This window comes from Xiphias gladius, chromosome 16 (genome assembly GCF_016859285.1).
Source record: "Xiphias gladius isolate SHS-SW01 ecotype Sanya breed wild chromosome 16, ASM1685928v1, whole genome shotgun sequence".
Classification (NCBI taxonomy): domain Eukaryota; kingdom Metazoa; phylum Chordata; class Actinopteri; order Istiophoriformes; family Xiphiidae; genus Xiphias; species Xiphias gladius.
Window position 1 is genome coordinate 26,962,013 of NC_053415.1, and position 14,862 is coordinate 26,976,874.

Below are 14,862 nucleotides of genomic sequence, written 5' to 3' on the forward strand. Positions count from 1 at the left end.
TGCTTGACCACTCGTTTCAACCTCAGTGCTCCCTCTGTCTCAGGCCAGTGTGCTGCACATGTGGATGTTTTACATGTAGCAAGAGGAACAACGGTGCCAACTGTAAGTGTGACGCCCACATCACATTGTTTTCCTTTCTAGATGTTGAAACAAACTGGTTTCCGTGAGCGTCACTGAAAGCAAGAAATAAATCTGAATTTGATTTATTTAAACATGAGCTGGCTGATCTGGTTAAATCAATATCATGATATTATTAAGAATATTTCTTAAAGAATCTAATATGCTAGGGCTTCTCACCCTGCTCTATGACTCTCTCTGCCTTCCAGTGCGGCCATTTGGGTCAGGTATGAACACTTTTGAGATGTGGTCATAGAGCACATCTCTCAAACTGGTTCTGACAGAGCATGAACAACCGCGCTAGCAGCTCTGTGAGGCTGCCCTTAGGCACGGCAGTTAAACAGAGTCTGACAGCTGCATGCTAACGTGCTCACAATGACAATGCTAACGTGCTGATGTTTTGCAGGTATAATGTTTTCCGTGCTCACCATCTTAGTTCAGCATGTTTGCGTGATAAGGTTTGATCTTTAGCACTAAGTGCAAAGATCGGATAAACCAAGATACTGGACAGATTGAAAGTTTTGACTTAATTATGGCACTGGATGAAAAGTTAAAGCACCGCCAGAGTTACTGTGATTCATCCTGAGGGGAACATGATCGTCAGTACAACATGTCAAGGCCGTTCATGTAAAAGTTGTTGAGAAATTTCAGCCTGGCCTAAAGTGCTGGACCAACTGAACCAACCCACCAACAGACCAACATTACCACAGAAAAAACTTGATTACAGGATGCTCAGATATATACTCAAGTAATAGAACTATGGGAATGAATGTGATATGAATTCCATTTAGCTGCTTCGGTTTCAGGGTCCTGGTCCTGGTCCTGGTCCTGGTCCTGTGCATGCTGGCCCACTACCGCAGCTCACTGGGACGCTGGATTAAGACAGAGCAATCATTAATGTTATCAGCGAACACCTGTGCTTCTCTGACTGTGACAAATCCAAAAGTCTGCCGTGAAAAAGGCCGTTTCACCTAACAGCTAAAACCCAGAGTGCCCGAGGAGGCAGTAGGTGAAATCGGTAAAATAAATTAAACTAGCAAAACAAATTCATCAGCAGTGGATTCTCCCACTAGAGATTCCTGTATTTTTCCAATCATCTCAATCCAGGATACTGAAACTCTCCACTGAACCATGTTTATTGAAGCTTGGTGAGGCAGATTTCTCTGCAGGTGAAATCAAAATATGTGCATCAGTATACTGTATAACACAAACATATAAAACGGTGTTAAATGAGTGGAGCAGTTTTTTGGCCTTTGCTGGCAGAGTTCTCCTCAGAACTGTTCCAGCTGAATGTCTTCTGCCGTGGGAGCGTGTCAGTAGTAAATTATCATCAGCCTCCTCCTCTCTGGGCAACGCGTCGTCCCTGAGCTGACACTGTTATGAATTATGGATTCAACTAAAAAGCCTGGTGTGTCTCAAACCAGTGTGTGTTCCACTGACCCACATCTGCTGTTTGTGGTTTTTCACCCTTTTTTAAACAACAGTGGCGTAGATATTTTTTTGTAGTTAGTTAAAATTAAGCATTATCAGCTGAAACAGAACTGTTCAGTGTTAAACTTTCCCCTCTATAATCTGCTGGAAATGCAATGGATTTGCAAAATGTGCTGACTGAAAACAAATGACAAACCATAATGTTTCCAGTGTGAATTCCAACAAACAGAGCTTGGTTACTGTGGGACATTTTATTACAATGGTATGTTGAGCAACTAAACATCATTCAGACTAAAGGCCCCGTCACACCAGCATTTAAAATGGCGAGATTTTGCAGAGGAAACAGTCCATTTCAATGGAATCACTGCAAAATAGCGGATTCACTGTCCATTTACCTGCCCAGGGTCTCAGATGGAGCTAGTAGCTAAATCTGGCACAATTCTTCTCTTCTATTTGTATGAAATTAATGTTTTTTTGTACATGGGTCCTGACAAAACATTTAATAAATTAAACTAAAAATTCTCTGTTGGAGTACGAACTGCTCCACAAGAGAGGAATGGTTTTCAGACAGCTCTTAGACAGGAGGCGATGGTGCGAATACGTCTTTTCAATGAACTGTGTGAATTCATTACCCTGTTAGCGACCAAGCTAACAAGCTTGCCAACTATAAGTTAGCAAGAGCTTTTCTTGTCCTTCGGCGAATCCTTTGGTTGATATAAAATAAGATAATATATAATCCTGAGAGCAAAATGCTGGGTGGAGTAGACATGCAGAGAAAACAGAGAGAAGCTAGTGCTAGCTAGCTAACGGTTAGCTAGCCTGCTACAGAGTAATCGTTACACCACCAAGACTCTAAAATCCACATATTTTGCCAGGACAGAGGTGAGATTCGCTTTGCCACTTCCTGGTGTGCCCAGAATATGACACACTAGGCCGAATCATGAAGTTTCTGAAAGTAAAAGCACAATTACAGCGTGTTAAATTATGCACAAGACGTCCATCTTAATTGCATTTGATGTAATGATGCGGTCCACAATTCAGTGTACTGTAATTAAATTCAATATAATCATGACATAGCTTGTTGTCAGGCATGAAAAAATATTATCAAAGATAAAGGTTACTTAAGTCATTTTTGAAAATATAAATTACAGGTGTATTCACATATATTTAAAGAGTTTGACCCTATGGATGACACTAAATTTTCAACTGCTTTTATAGAAACTACTTTTTACAGTAGGAAGAGTCCCTGTGAAAACTGTCAAAAGGTTAAAGGTGTTAAACATTGAAGGTTGAGGATAAGTTTGTGTCTTATTCCGTATTTTTCTAATCGTCAACAAGTCTCATTAAAAGTCAACAGCAATGAATATCCCCTACTGACTCGAACTGTGTGTGTATCACAGCCTGATGAATGTTACTCCTCTGAGCCTCAGAGCGCCACTGTTTCCAGAAACTATTAAAAACGCATCAGTGAGTCACACTTGTTGCACTGGGTGACATGTTCCTTCATCACCGTCAACACACACACACACACACACACACACTGCAGTTTATTTAGACACAGTTCCACAAACACCGTCCTGCCGCCACAGATACTCACTACTGTGGATCGGTCCGCCGCTGAAAATAGTCCCCAGCAAATGCACTTTTTCCTCCTGTTTGTTTGATAAAAACTAAAGTGAGCGGCTGTTTTAAAGATGAAACTATATATTTGTGAGTTGTTTTTAAAGATTTCCATCTTCAGTAGGACTCATGGGGTTTGGAGCTGTGAGCTACAGCTATGGTAGGGCTGTCAAAGTGCTGACAGATGAACTGACAAGTGTCGGTTTTGGTCTTTTCATGGGATTTATTGACAGTAAGGAAAATATAGAATACCGCCAAACTTACCCTTTAATGGGTTAATAGTAACTTCTATGGAGGATGCGCTGATAATGTGCTATGTTTTTGTTTTGTAGCTGTATTCATTTGAAGCAAACAGTTGAGAGTTAGCAGCAGTGTAAGTACTGCTACACAATCCAAAGGAGAGAAAATATGTTTTGGCCAGTACTGTAAAACAGCTTTGCAATTATTTATGTTTGGGCACATTTTCAAAATATCTTACCAATGAAGTTAACATATGGCTAATGAGTCATTTCATCACATGTGGCAGCACATACTGCAGTCAGTTTTTCCTACTATGCTTTGAAAACCACTGTACATTTTCTAAATAATGAAACAAACTACAGATTTTTAAATATTCATTTTCCACTCAGTTTATCAGTGTGTTAATGATCCATTAAATCATTTATCAGTATGGGCTAAATTGGTATAAATAAATAAACTGATGTCTACGAACATTAATCAAACATCTGCATTTATGAGTCAGACAGCCGAAACTCTGCGTGATATAATTTGTTATTCAGCTCATGTTTATTTTCTGATTCTCCTCTTGGTCTGATTCTGGACATGAAGATCCAGACTCCGAAGCGGAGGCTGGAGGATCAAAGTTACTTACAGGACTTTAATCGCACGTATATTTATTCACATCCACTTTGTACTGGAAATTATTGCTTAGTTTATGTCGATTTGTAGCATGTTAAAAGCTTATAGGCAACAAACAGAAAAAAAACAAACTGTTCAACGGGGGTTGAAAACCACAGTAACAGGGCAATGAGCAGGATCAACATCAACAAGACAAATTTCAAAAGGCGAGAGGACGGGGAGTCGTTTGAGTATGTTGTTTCACACACACAACGCTGTACATCTTAAATAATGACAAGAAGGAAAGAAAGAAACACTTAAATTTTTTTATTTTTATTACTTCGTGTGTATTTCAGAGACCATGGGAGGCTGTTGACATCCGACTTGGCCAGAAGTTCAAAGGACAGCCAGCAGAGTAGCCTGAACACATCGGCCGGTGCACAGAGACGGGTCCGAACATGGCCGCCCATCGAATCAGAGCCACCACCAACAACAACAACACTTCTCTCCCTCGCTGCAAGTCCGAGGGGACGCTCATCGATCTCAGCGATGGAGTGTCAGAAGCCAGTCTCACTGATGTCAAAGGTCAGCTGCCCAAACTGAAAGATGCACTTAACAGAAACAGAGTCGCCTCTGTAGTTGTTTAGGCCCTGAAAATGTGTTTCCTCAGTCAGCTTCCCGCGACGAAATTAAAAACCATTTTGGTTTTTTCACATGACAGATTTCTGTGCTCTTCTCCCTGGTTTGAAGTGGTTGAGAAAAGGTGATGTACTTCTGTGCACCAGTCATAGGTTGGCAACATTTACAGTAAATCAGAATCTGATGGCAGTTGGAGGCTGGGTCTTTGAGCATTAAACTCATAATAAATAATACCTGTGTATATTTGTTTTAGCTTTCACTTTGGTTGTTGATTAGTCATGAATATTTAATGTTATAGAGAAATAGTTAAGATTAAAACCAAGTTTTCAGGGGCTTTAATGACATAAAACTAATGAATAAATTTAAAATGATTTATTCATTAGTTTTATCTGTTGACTCATCTATTTATTTCTGTTTTTGTGTGATGGTTAAAGTATGTAAAACGTGGAAATCAAGTTATCACAGCGTGCACTAAAATATTATAAAATATCACAGATGAAAGCTGGTTACATTAGACTGTGGATCGACAACTGACTGGTTTTCTTGTTGCAAATCTCAGACTGAAAAAAAAAGGTTCTTCACACATCTACGCTCTTGGTTTGTTGATGAGATGTTAGGCTGCATCTGGTTTGAGAGGTGAAACTGAACAAGTAAAAAGATTCTGGTTCAGGATATCTGCAGGCACTGAATTGAGTTTCCTTTAAAAAAAAAAAAAAAAAAAAAAAGGCCTTAGAAGCTTTTAAAGTCTTAACCTGGAGTTGGCACATAATCGGCAAGTGTTGATTTTAGCACTTAAATGATCTTTATGCTGCTTATCTCGGTCAAGTTTGTGCTAATTTACTAATTTACATCTTTAGAAAATATTGTTATGTAAAATGCTGGGGAGTAATGAGAAAAAGGAACAATAATGAATTATTTGAGGGCATATTGTATCTAACAGTGTTACATCGTAAAACTTTGTAAGATTACAAAACAGATGTTAAAAGTCATTCTACGTGGCATTGAAAAGATCTTGATCCCTCTGATCCTTGCAGGAACCCTTAGTTTAAGCATCTGGGAGTGACAGTCCATAGCTGCGTGGGATAGCCTGTATTTTTCTAAAGATGCACAATGACGACGTCCCTGTTTATTATTATTTGTTTCGCACATGTAGGTTTTAGAAATTTAATTTGAAAAATTCTGACTGAGCGTCCCCAGTGGCAGTATAAAAAAAAAAAAAAATGTGTCTGCTGTGTACGCTTACACTCACCCTCACCCTCACGAATCTGACCCAGGGATTCTGAAATGTAAAGGCGAAGAGCAAAACATCGACTGCACCTGCTGTGATGTGACAGATGCTATAATCGAATTCAGTGCTACTCATGGAAAAATCAAGTTTTGCAATTCAGCCCACGTCATCCACCTTTACCTGAATCTATTCATTGTTTTCCCTAGTGCCTTCTCCCAGTGCCTTACGACTGGACGCGACTGCCTCCTTCGGTGCTGCCAGGGAAGTTGTTGCCATAAAGGACTACTGCCCATCCAGCTTCACCACCCTGAAGTTCTCTAAAGGGGACCGCCTCTATGTTCTGGACTCGTCAGGAGCAGAGTGGTGGTACGCCCACAACAACACAGAAATGGGTTACATCCCTGCAGCTTATGTGCAGCCCATCAACTACAGAGACTCATCCTTCAGTGACAGCGGGATCATTGACACTGTGGGAGACTGTAATGAGGAGGCAGCCAAAGAAATGGACCTTTTAGGAGAGTGGGCAGGGGTGATTCTGAAACCGACCACCTTCCAAAACGGAAATCCTTTCGCAACAACCCATACCTCTACGAACCCTTTCCTAAACGGGGGTCCTCAGAGCTCACTTGATCAAAACAGTAATGAGAAATCACTTGACCTCCTTCTGTTTGACACGCTTACTCCATCAGTGCCCAATTCCACCAGCAGCACTGCCGACATCCATGGTTTTGGCAGTGGTGTGTTTAATTTGAACCTTCTTAGTCCCACTGTAGGGTCGGGGCAAACGTTGCGCAGGGACAACCCATTTTTTAGAAGCAAGCGGTCCTACAGTTTGTCTGAGCTGTCCATCCTGCAGGCTCAGTCCGACGCCCCTCAGGCCTCAACCGGTTTCTTCGGAGGCCTGAAAGCACCAGCGCCAGAGCAGTTCCAGAGCAGGGAGGATTTCCGGACAGCGTGGCTCACCCACCGCAAGCTGGCCAGGTCCTGCCATGACTTGGACTCACTTGGTCAGAACCCAGGCTGGGGTCAAACGCAACCGGTGGAAACCAACATTGTCTGTCGGCTGGATAGCTCAGGAGGTGCTGTCCAGCTTCCAGACACCAACATAAGCATCCACATACCCGAGGGCCACGTTGCCCCAGGGGACACCCAGCAGATCTCAATCAAAGCTCTGCTCGACCCGCCGCTAGAGCTGAACAATGATCGCTGCACAACCGTCAGCCCTGTGGTGGAGATCAAACTCAGCAACATGGAGACCAAAACCACCATTACCCTGGAAATGAAAGTGTCTGTTGTGGTGAAAATGGAGAACAGGCAAACAACAGAAGTCTTGTGTGTCAAGAGTGATTGTAAAGAGGGACCTTACACTCCCATTCCTCAGGCCTACATGTACGGGGACACAGTTCAGGTATGCCTGGATAACCTTGAACCATGCATGTATGTGTGTGTTGTGGCTCAGTCCCAGTCCATATCTCCAGACTCCACAGTTTGGGAGCATGTGGTTAAAAAGATCACCTTAGGAGTGTATGGTCCCAAACATATTCACCCGTCCTTCAAGACAGTCGTGGCTATGTTTGGCCATGATTGTGCCCCAAAGACATTATTGGTGAGTGAAGTCGGCAAGCAAGCACAGTCTGCACCGCCAGTAGCACTGCAGCTCTGGGGTAAACACCAGTTTGTCTTGTCCAGACCGCAAGACCTCCGCGTTGGAGTTTACTCCAACATGGCCAACTATGAGGTGAAGGCTAGTGAGCAGGCCAGAGTGGTCCGGGGCTTCCAGGTTAAACTAGGCAAAGTCAGCAGGCTTGTCTATGTCATTGCCTCACGCAACACTGAAGAGGTTTCTGATTTCACCTTAAGAATCCAGGTCAAAGACGACCAAGATTGTATACTGGCTCAGTTTTGTGTCCAGACACCAACACCACCACCCAAAGCAGGACCAAAGACATCAGTGCAGCGGCGCTTTCTAAAGAAGAAGGAAGTTGGCAAGATAGTTTTGTCCCCGCTTGCGATCGCCACCAAGTACCCTGTTTTCCAGGACAGGAGGATAAACAACCTGAAGTTTGGTAAATTAATTAAAACTGTCATCCGACAAACAAAAAATCAGTACTTGCTCGAGTACAAAAAAGGAGACTTTGTAGCTCTGTTGAGTGAGGAGAAAATCAAGCTGAAGGGCCAGTTGTGGACAAAAGAATGGTACATTGGATATTATCAGGGCAAAATGGGGCTTGTCCATGCAAAGAACGTGCTAGTGGTTGGCAAAGTTAAGCCCATTTACTTCAGTGGACCCGACCTTACAACTTCATTGTTTCTGGAGCAAATACTTAAACCCTGCAAGTTCCTCACATACATCTACGCCTCCGTAAGAACTATACTGATGGAGAACATCGGCAACTGGCGAGCGTTCGCGGACGCGCTTGGATATGTCAACCTGCCGTTGACGCACTTCTGCCGCGCGGAGCTGGACAGCGAACCTGAGAGGGTTGCATCGGTGCTGGAGAAGCTGAAGGAGGACTGCAACAATACAGAGAGCAAAGAGAGGAAGTCCTTCCAGAAAGAACTCCTGACGGTAAGTTACAGCTTTGGAGTCCTCCTCTGTTCTAGTGACTTAGCATTTTCTCCAAGCCGTTGAGAAAATGCAAATTGTTTTCCCCAATTTTTAAATTTTTAAGTGTCAGTTGCATATATTTTGTCCCTCATGTGTCCAACTAAATGGCCGTGTGTTTTTGTGTGTATCCTCCTGGCAGTAGATTTCTCTCTCGGGGTACAATTCAGCCTTTCCCCCGTTATCTGCCCACAGTTGCTTTAGGCTTTAGGCTGTGGTCCAGTCGGCTAATACAGCTTGGAGTGCAGTTGATAACTGCTGTGTAGGCACGGAAGTCTAATCAGGGCCTGAGGAGCAGTGGAGATCAGCAGAATACTTTGTCCTCATATGGGCATCTGTTGTTTAAGTTAGAGGTAGTGTGCAGTTTGTGTGCACGATGCTGATCTTTTAACTCCACTTGATTGCTCAGGCTACTCTGATAATTTTCTCACTTTATATACCTATGAATCAAAGCCCTTAGGGGGAAAACAGCACAGTGAAACAGAAACAATTTCAGTGTACCAGTGTTATGAACGGTTTAAAAAAAAAAAACAGAGCCACGGGTGCTTGTCGTTTATAGATTGACAGTAAACTCACAGTATAACTTCTGTTCTTACGGTAACGATAGAACTGTGTCTTTTCCAGAAAGTATTCGGCTGTAATTAGCATATCCGACGGTTTTTCCTTGGCCATGTTCGACATCAGTTGGGATTTTATTTGTGTCTTTCTTCCAAAGTGAACAGATGTGTCTGCAGCGGACAGAGGCCCGTTCATGCGTCTTGCATGTTTCTTTTCACTATATTCAGCTTTTCTTTAAAGTAGACAAAATGCTGAGCTGTGTTCACTGTAAATGTGCAAACCAGCTCTTTTGACAATTGGTTGTTCACCTTTTGTCGTGGAAATGTAGATTTTCAGTGTCAGTGTCAACATCATATACAGTCTGACTTATGCTTTGGCCTAATGCTCCATAAAACTTTTCATTTTCGTTATTTCGTGTCTGTGCTTGTTTGAAATACTACAGAGGGTTGAAGCTTTCCCTAGTGCCTTCATACCAGTGTTCCTTCACTCTGTTTCTCTTTCCGTGTAAAATCCTGCAGAGAGTCTGTCAGAGGTCATCGACGTACTACAGCTGAAGCAACACGTAGCAGAAACACTGTAATTTACGCAAGGTTGTAAACACTAGTTAGAACCATTTAAAGACAGAGAAACTGCAGTGTGGAAAAGAACATAATAAAAGGTGGTGACCAAAAATGCCCTTTCTGGGAGTCAGCACTGTACAATTCATTTCTGAATATAGGTCTGTTTTTATGTTATTTCTGTCAGGAATACAGCTAAACCACTGGTTACTGTGGGTACAATCAAAGCACGCAGCAATCCAGCAAATTTGAAATCAAGAGGGGTTTTTGTTTAACCGACAAATATGCTGTTTGCGCCATGTGAAAACACGATGTTTGTTTTCTGTCCTCTGAAAAGTGGATTTTGTTGCGTGTGTGGGCCTCAGAGTAAAGCTCGGTGACTCTACAAGACTGTCGGATGAAATCCTGATCTTCCTCTCTTCTTGCAAATGAACTGTTTTCTATGTCAGAGAGGACTATCTCGTATGATTTGCCAGTGTGTCATTTCAAATGGACGGAAATCTATTTTTAGAAGAAAGAGAACGAAATCAAAAGCACTGTGGTCGCAGCAGAGAGCTGCCTTTGTGCTCAGATATCTGAATGCACTCTGGCCTGCTTTGATTGCTGGTGGAGAAAGGGACCATAGGCAGTGTACGTACACACGTACAGCGTATACGTCGTACAAATATAGAACGTTCCCTTCCCTCCTTTCTCTATTGAACTGCTTCTCAGATGGGTCAATGTTGCCTGTATAATAAGATTAAAAACAGAGCAAGATACAAGTGTGCTGAATGTGTTAATAATGGCCACGGATGGATCCTATAAGCCAGAGAGACAAAAATGTGACGTGAGCTATGAGTTCTTGCATCTGGAATCACTGTGCTTCACTTTTAAATGGCCTTGTGACAGAGTTGCTAGAATTTGTTTTTTGCTACAACATGGAAAATCCGTAAACAGTGTCAGTAGCACAACATGTAGGAAGATATCACTTAAAGTAATACACAGTAAATAATCACAATGCTTGTAGGTGACTGAACGAAGAGCTGCGTGGATACTGAAGTTAGAAATTAAGAGGCAGAATTCAGCATCCTTGCTGTGGAACGAAAAAGCCGTTTGCAGTACATACATACAAAACAAACTTTATTGAACAGTATCAATCCAAATATTGTCTAAAGCCTGGTAATAAAAACCCTCATAATGAAGCCGGAGGGGCTAAGAATAATGTCTGTTAATCAGCTGTTGCTCCATCGCCAGATTGGTTCATAGCAAAACATCTACTGGCCTTACAGCCATGAAGTTTTCAGAGCACATTCCTGCTCCACAGAGGATAAATCCCATCTATTTTGATGACCTCCTGACTTTTTCTATAGTGCCACCTTCCGGGCAAACATTTCCCTTTACCAACATTTTGTTAGTAATAGAATACAGTCTGATTTAGATATTCACCGTACTCAGAGGATAGATTCTGATTATTTTAATGACCCCTGCCCTTTCCTCTCGTGCCACACTCAGGTCAAACTTTCCACTTCTACACAAGAAGTTTTCAATTGGAGTTTTCAACAGAAGCAGCAGCAGTAGTCGTTGTTACATGATGAAAGTTTGCAGGCTTAGATGTTGCATCTTAATAATAATCAAGGTTTGTGCCGTCAGTCCTGTATTCTGAGCTAAAGGTGATTATTAGTTATGTTTACACATGATACAAATTACTTGTTTGTAGTACAACGTAGACCAGTGCATACAGTGTGTTTCCAGCTCTGAGGGTTGGATCTCAAGGTTTGTCTTTAGCGGCAAGCAGTAACAAGCCTGAGGTTGAGATTTACGGTGCGTCGCTGTGCCAACTACCTGATGGGTCGATGCCTCGCCCAGCCATTATTCTAAAAAAAAAGGAAGAGAAAAAATAAACCAGTGGAAAGGCTGAACCGAGTGGAACAGAGTGCACCCCCTACTGCATGTTTGTGCTTTTTGAATTATTATTATTTCTTACATTTTCACCTCGTTCAACATTTCAAACATTTCCTGTTAATCTCCGTCTTTGCCTTTGTATATGGACAGATAATTCTTAACAATACCAAATGGACTGAAGCAGACTCCAAATTTGTTTGATTCATTCATTCGTTCTGGATGTTTCCAGATAATAATGTCTGAGAGGATGAGGCTTCCATCATATAGGGATCAGTCTGGACTTATAGAACAGTCTGATGCGAGTCCTGTTGTTTTGTGAAGCGCTTGTCTTGTTGTCAGCGGATGATGGAACGGATCCAGGTTGTGTCTGTTGGATCTCAGGCCTGCAGATGTTTCCTGCTTCATTGTTCAGAATTGAAACAGAAGCTCCAGTTGTGGACCTGCAGGCGCCTGCGGTCCGTACGACCTCCGTATCCTTCCCATAATCCTCCTCGACCCAGTGGCCCTCTGCACATTCGACCAGCCACAGACTCCTAACTCGTACATTATCTCTGGCAGGGGAAATTCGTTACATAATAGAATGATTTCTGTTTAATGTCAGCGTATGACTGCACTACAGATGGTCATGTTACATAATTCATTAGATTGATTGATACTGAATATCTTTAATGAGTAAATTATTAACTCAGTTCTTGTCTTGTGGTTTTTAGCCACATCTTAAACATCCAACCAGAATATTGGCCACAATGTGGGAACACAGAACTTTATTTGTTCAGATCCCCTTGCATGGAACCTTCTGCAATTCCATCTGAATTACATTACAAATAATTGCAAAATCTGGTGTCTTGTGATGTATTAGTATCTTCAGCATTTTTATTTTTATATGATTGTACTAGAAATGCTATTCCTGACTTTATAATCACATTTTTGTTTATTCCTGACTTTGTAGCACATGTTGTGTGAGTTGTCCTATGTGGTTTGTCAGTAAGTCACTGTTATTTTTTCCTATCTTGGTCAAGACACTGTGAAAAAGAGATTTTTAATTGAAGCGATACTTTCCTGGTTATTAACTGTGACTGTAATTAATATTTCTGCAGTAACAATGGATCAGTTTTACTTTGTCTAATGTTAAAGGGATTCGCTCATAGTGTTGACCCCACAAATAATTATAATCCAACTCTGCCACTGTCCACTTCCTGCTCAGCAGCAAACAGTAGACGGCCACAGTCAGAGACCAGCTGGTGAACGTAGCGGAGCATTTAGCAGCTGAAGAGCCAGATGTTTCCCTCAGGAGCTGGTGGAGACCAAAACCAGAGCTAAAAGAGAGGGAGTACTGGACTTAGGTTCCCCAGTTGGACTCTAGTCTTACGCACTGGATGTAGACTGCAGGTATATTTGACAAAGATTTGGATCATGTAATCCCACAGTGGCCATACGTCTTTTACTGTTTTTTGTGCCGTTTTCTTTGCTGTCCGCGCGCAAACGTTCCACCGAAACAAGTTCCCCCCAACACTATTTTGCAGGGGCACCGTCGCTGCATCCCGGGCTTAGAGCCGCCCAAGATGATTATGATTGGTTTGAAGAAATACAGACAAGCCAGCGCATTATTTTTTCCCCTAAAGCGGAATGATAATAGGTGCAGCCAGACCCATCCTCCAGGGCTGACACAGCACTGTGGAGATAAGGTCTGGCTAAGCGAGACACAACCACCACTCCGATGAATGATTCTGTTGTTCCGTAACTGCTGGATGTGTAAATAAGTAAATGTTTGCTAACAAGTTCAACATGTCTACTTAAAAATGATTGATTATATGTTAGTGTTGTGTTCAGGTTGTCTCTGCTGCCCTCAGTTATTGCAGGTTTAAATGAAGGCTAAATATTTCAATACAATAAATAAAAGATAGCATTTAAATGTAGGCAAAATGCGACATAATCAACATGACATCTCCTCATCTCTTCCCTCTGGCTGTTTGGGATTCACAGCCAGCTGTAAGGACTTCACTTAGTGTTATTCAGAGATGCTGTATCACAGAAAACAAGAATTCTTTAGACTCTGGGAGGTTTTCCAAATCAGAGATTTGATTTCACTGCTTTTGAGACATGACGCTAATACTCCTCAGTGTCTCCCCAATTTTATAATGTGATTTCAACATAGGCATTCTGGACTGACTAAATTCATTCTGAGTTGGCCTTTACAGGTTCTGTCCATCTCTCACTCTCTCAAGCTGCTGCCAATACCTTTGTGGATTTAGGCACATCAAAAATGAAAAGCGCGAGAAATGATTGTAGTGGTTGGCACACTTCATTCTGAAGCAGAAATATCAACTTCATGGTGGCACCGGAGGAAGAGTGATTAAATCGTCTGGTAACACAAAGTTTGTGCTGATCCATTTGGTAAATGTGGAGATTTTCAACTGGAGAAGGGAAATCTTTGACCTGGTGGTGGCGCTAGAAGAGCAGTCAGGGCATCACCCCCCGTCAGCAGGATTCATCCTCGGTAGACCCTGAATGACGGAGCAAAATTTCTCAAGTCCATCCAGTAGTCTGGAGCAAAATGGTGGGACGACCATGTTTATTCCTGAATATGTATTTATCAACAACAACAGTAAAGACACTGGCGCGTTAATAGCTAAATATATCTTTTTCTCTATTAATATGATTTGAAAAATAATCATTTACTCTGTATTTTCTTTGTGTGTTCATGGTGGGTAAATGCACCAGACCCTGAGACCAGTCTGCGTTGGTTTTACCGCAACAACATTCTTTGCCACATGACGTGAATAAGACTTGAGCCGCACCGATCAATCGCTTAATCCCCTGACAGAAAATTAACTGGCGACTATTCTTACAATCCATGAATTGTTTGAGTTATTTTTCAAGCAAAAATGCCAAATGTCCTCTGGTTCAAGCTTCTCACCGTGAGAAGTTCACCCTTTTCGTTTTCACATAGGAGAATGAACCGAATACCTTTTGGTTTTAAACTGTTACTTGGACAATCGCATTTTCAGTTTCAATCTCTTCAGCTGTGGGAAATCATGACGGGTCCTTTTTGCGATTTTCTGACGTTTCATTAACAAAGAGATTAATTGAGAAAATAATGGAAACACTAACCAACAATGGAAGTAATTGTTTGTGGCAGACCTAAATAAGACTGAATGCCACTGTGAGCTCCTCTGCTTTAGGTTCAGTCTGAATTCCTCCCGTTCAACTGGAGCAGAGAAGCACCAGGGAAAACCCTCCTCCTCCTCCCTCCTGTTCTGGATGCGGACAGAAACGGTTGTAAACGACTGCAGATTCCATGAAATCTTGAGGCATGAGACCACAGAGGTGGATCCTTTGTTGTATCTTGGTGCTAAAAGGGGGTTTTCATTTCAAAGCTTTCGCTCAGC

General features: G+C 42.1%; 1 protein-coding gene across 3 annotated transcripts in view; it reads left to right on the top strand.

Annotated features, from left to right (window-relative positions):
• The window catches only part of LOC120801722 (SH3 domain-binding protein 4), a 38,723-nt gene that overhangs the window by 15,213 nt on the left and 8,648 nt on the right, over positions 1 to 14,862 (top strand). For all 3 annotated transcript variants that reach the window (XM_040148925.1, XM_040148928.1, XM_040148927.1), the window contains exons 2-3: positions 4,362 to 4,590; positions 6,079 to 8,441. In XM_040148925.1, coding sequence (XP_040004859.1) covers positions 4,464 to 4,590; positions 6,079 to 8,441 — 2,490 coding nt within the window. In that variant the 5' untranslated portion in view covers positions 4,362 to 4,463. The remainder of the gene's footprint in view (positions 1 to 4,361; positions 4,591 to 6,078; positions 8,442 to 14,862) is intronic.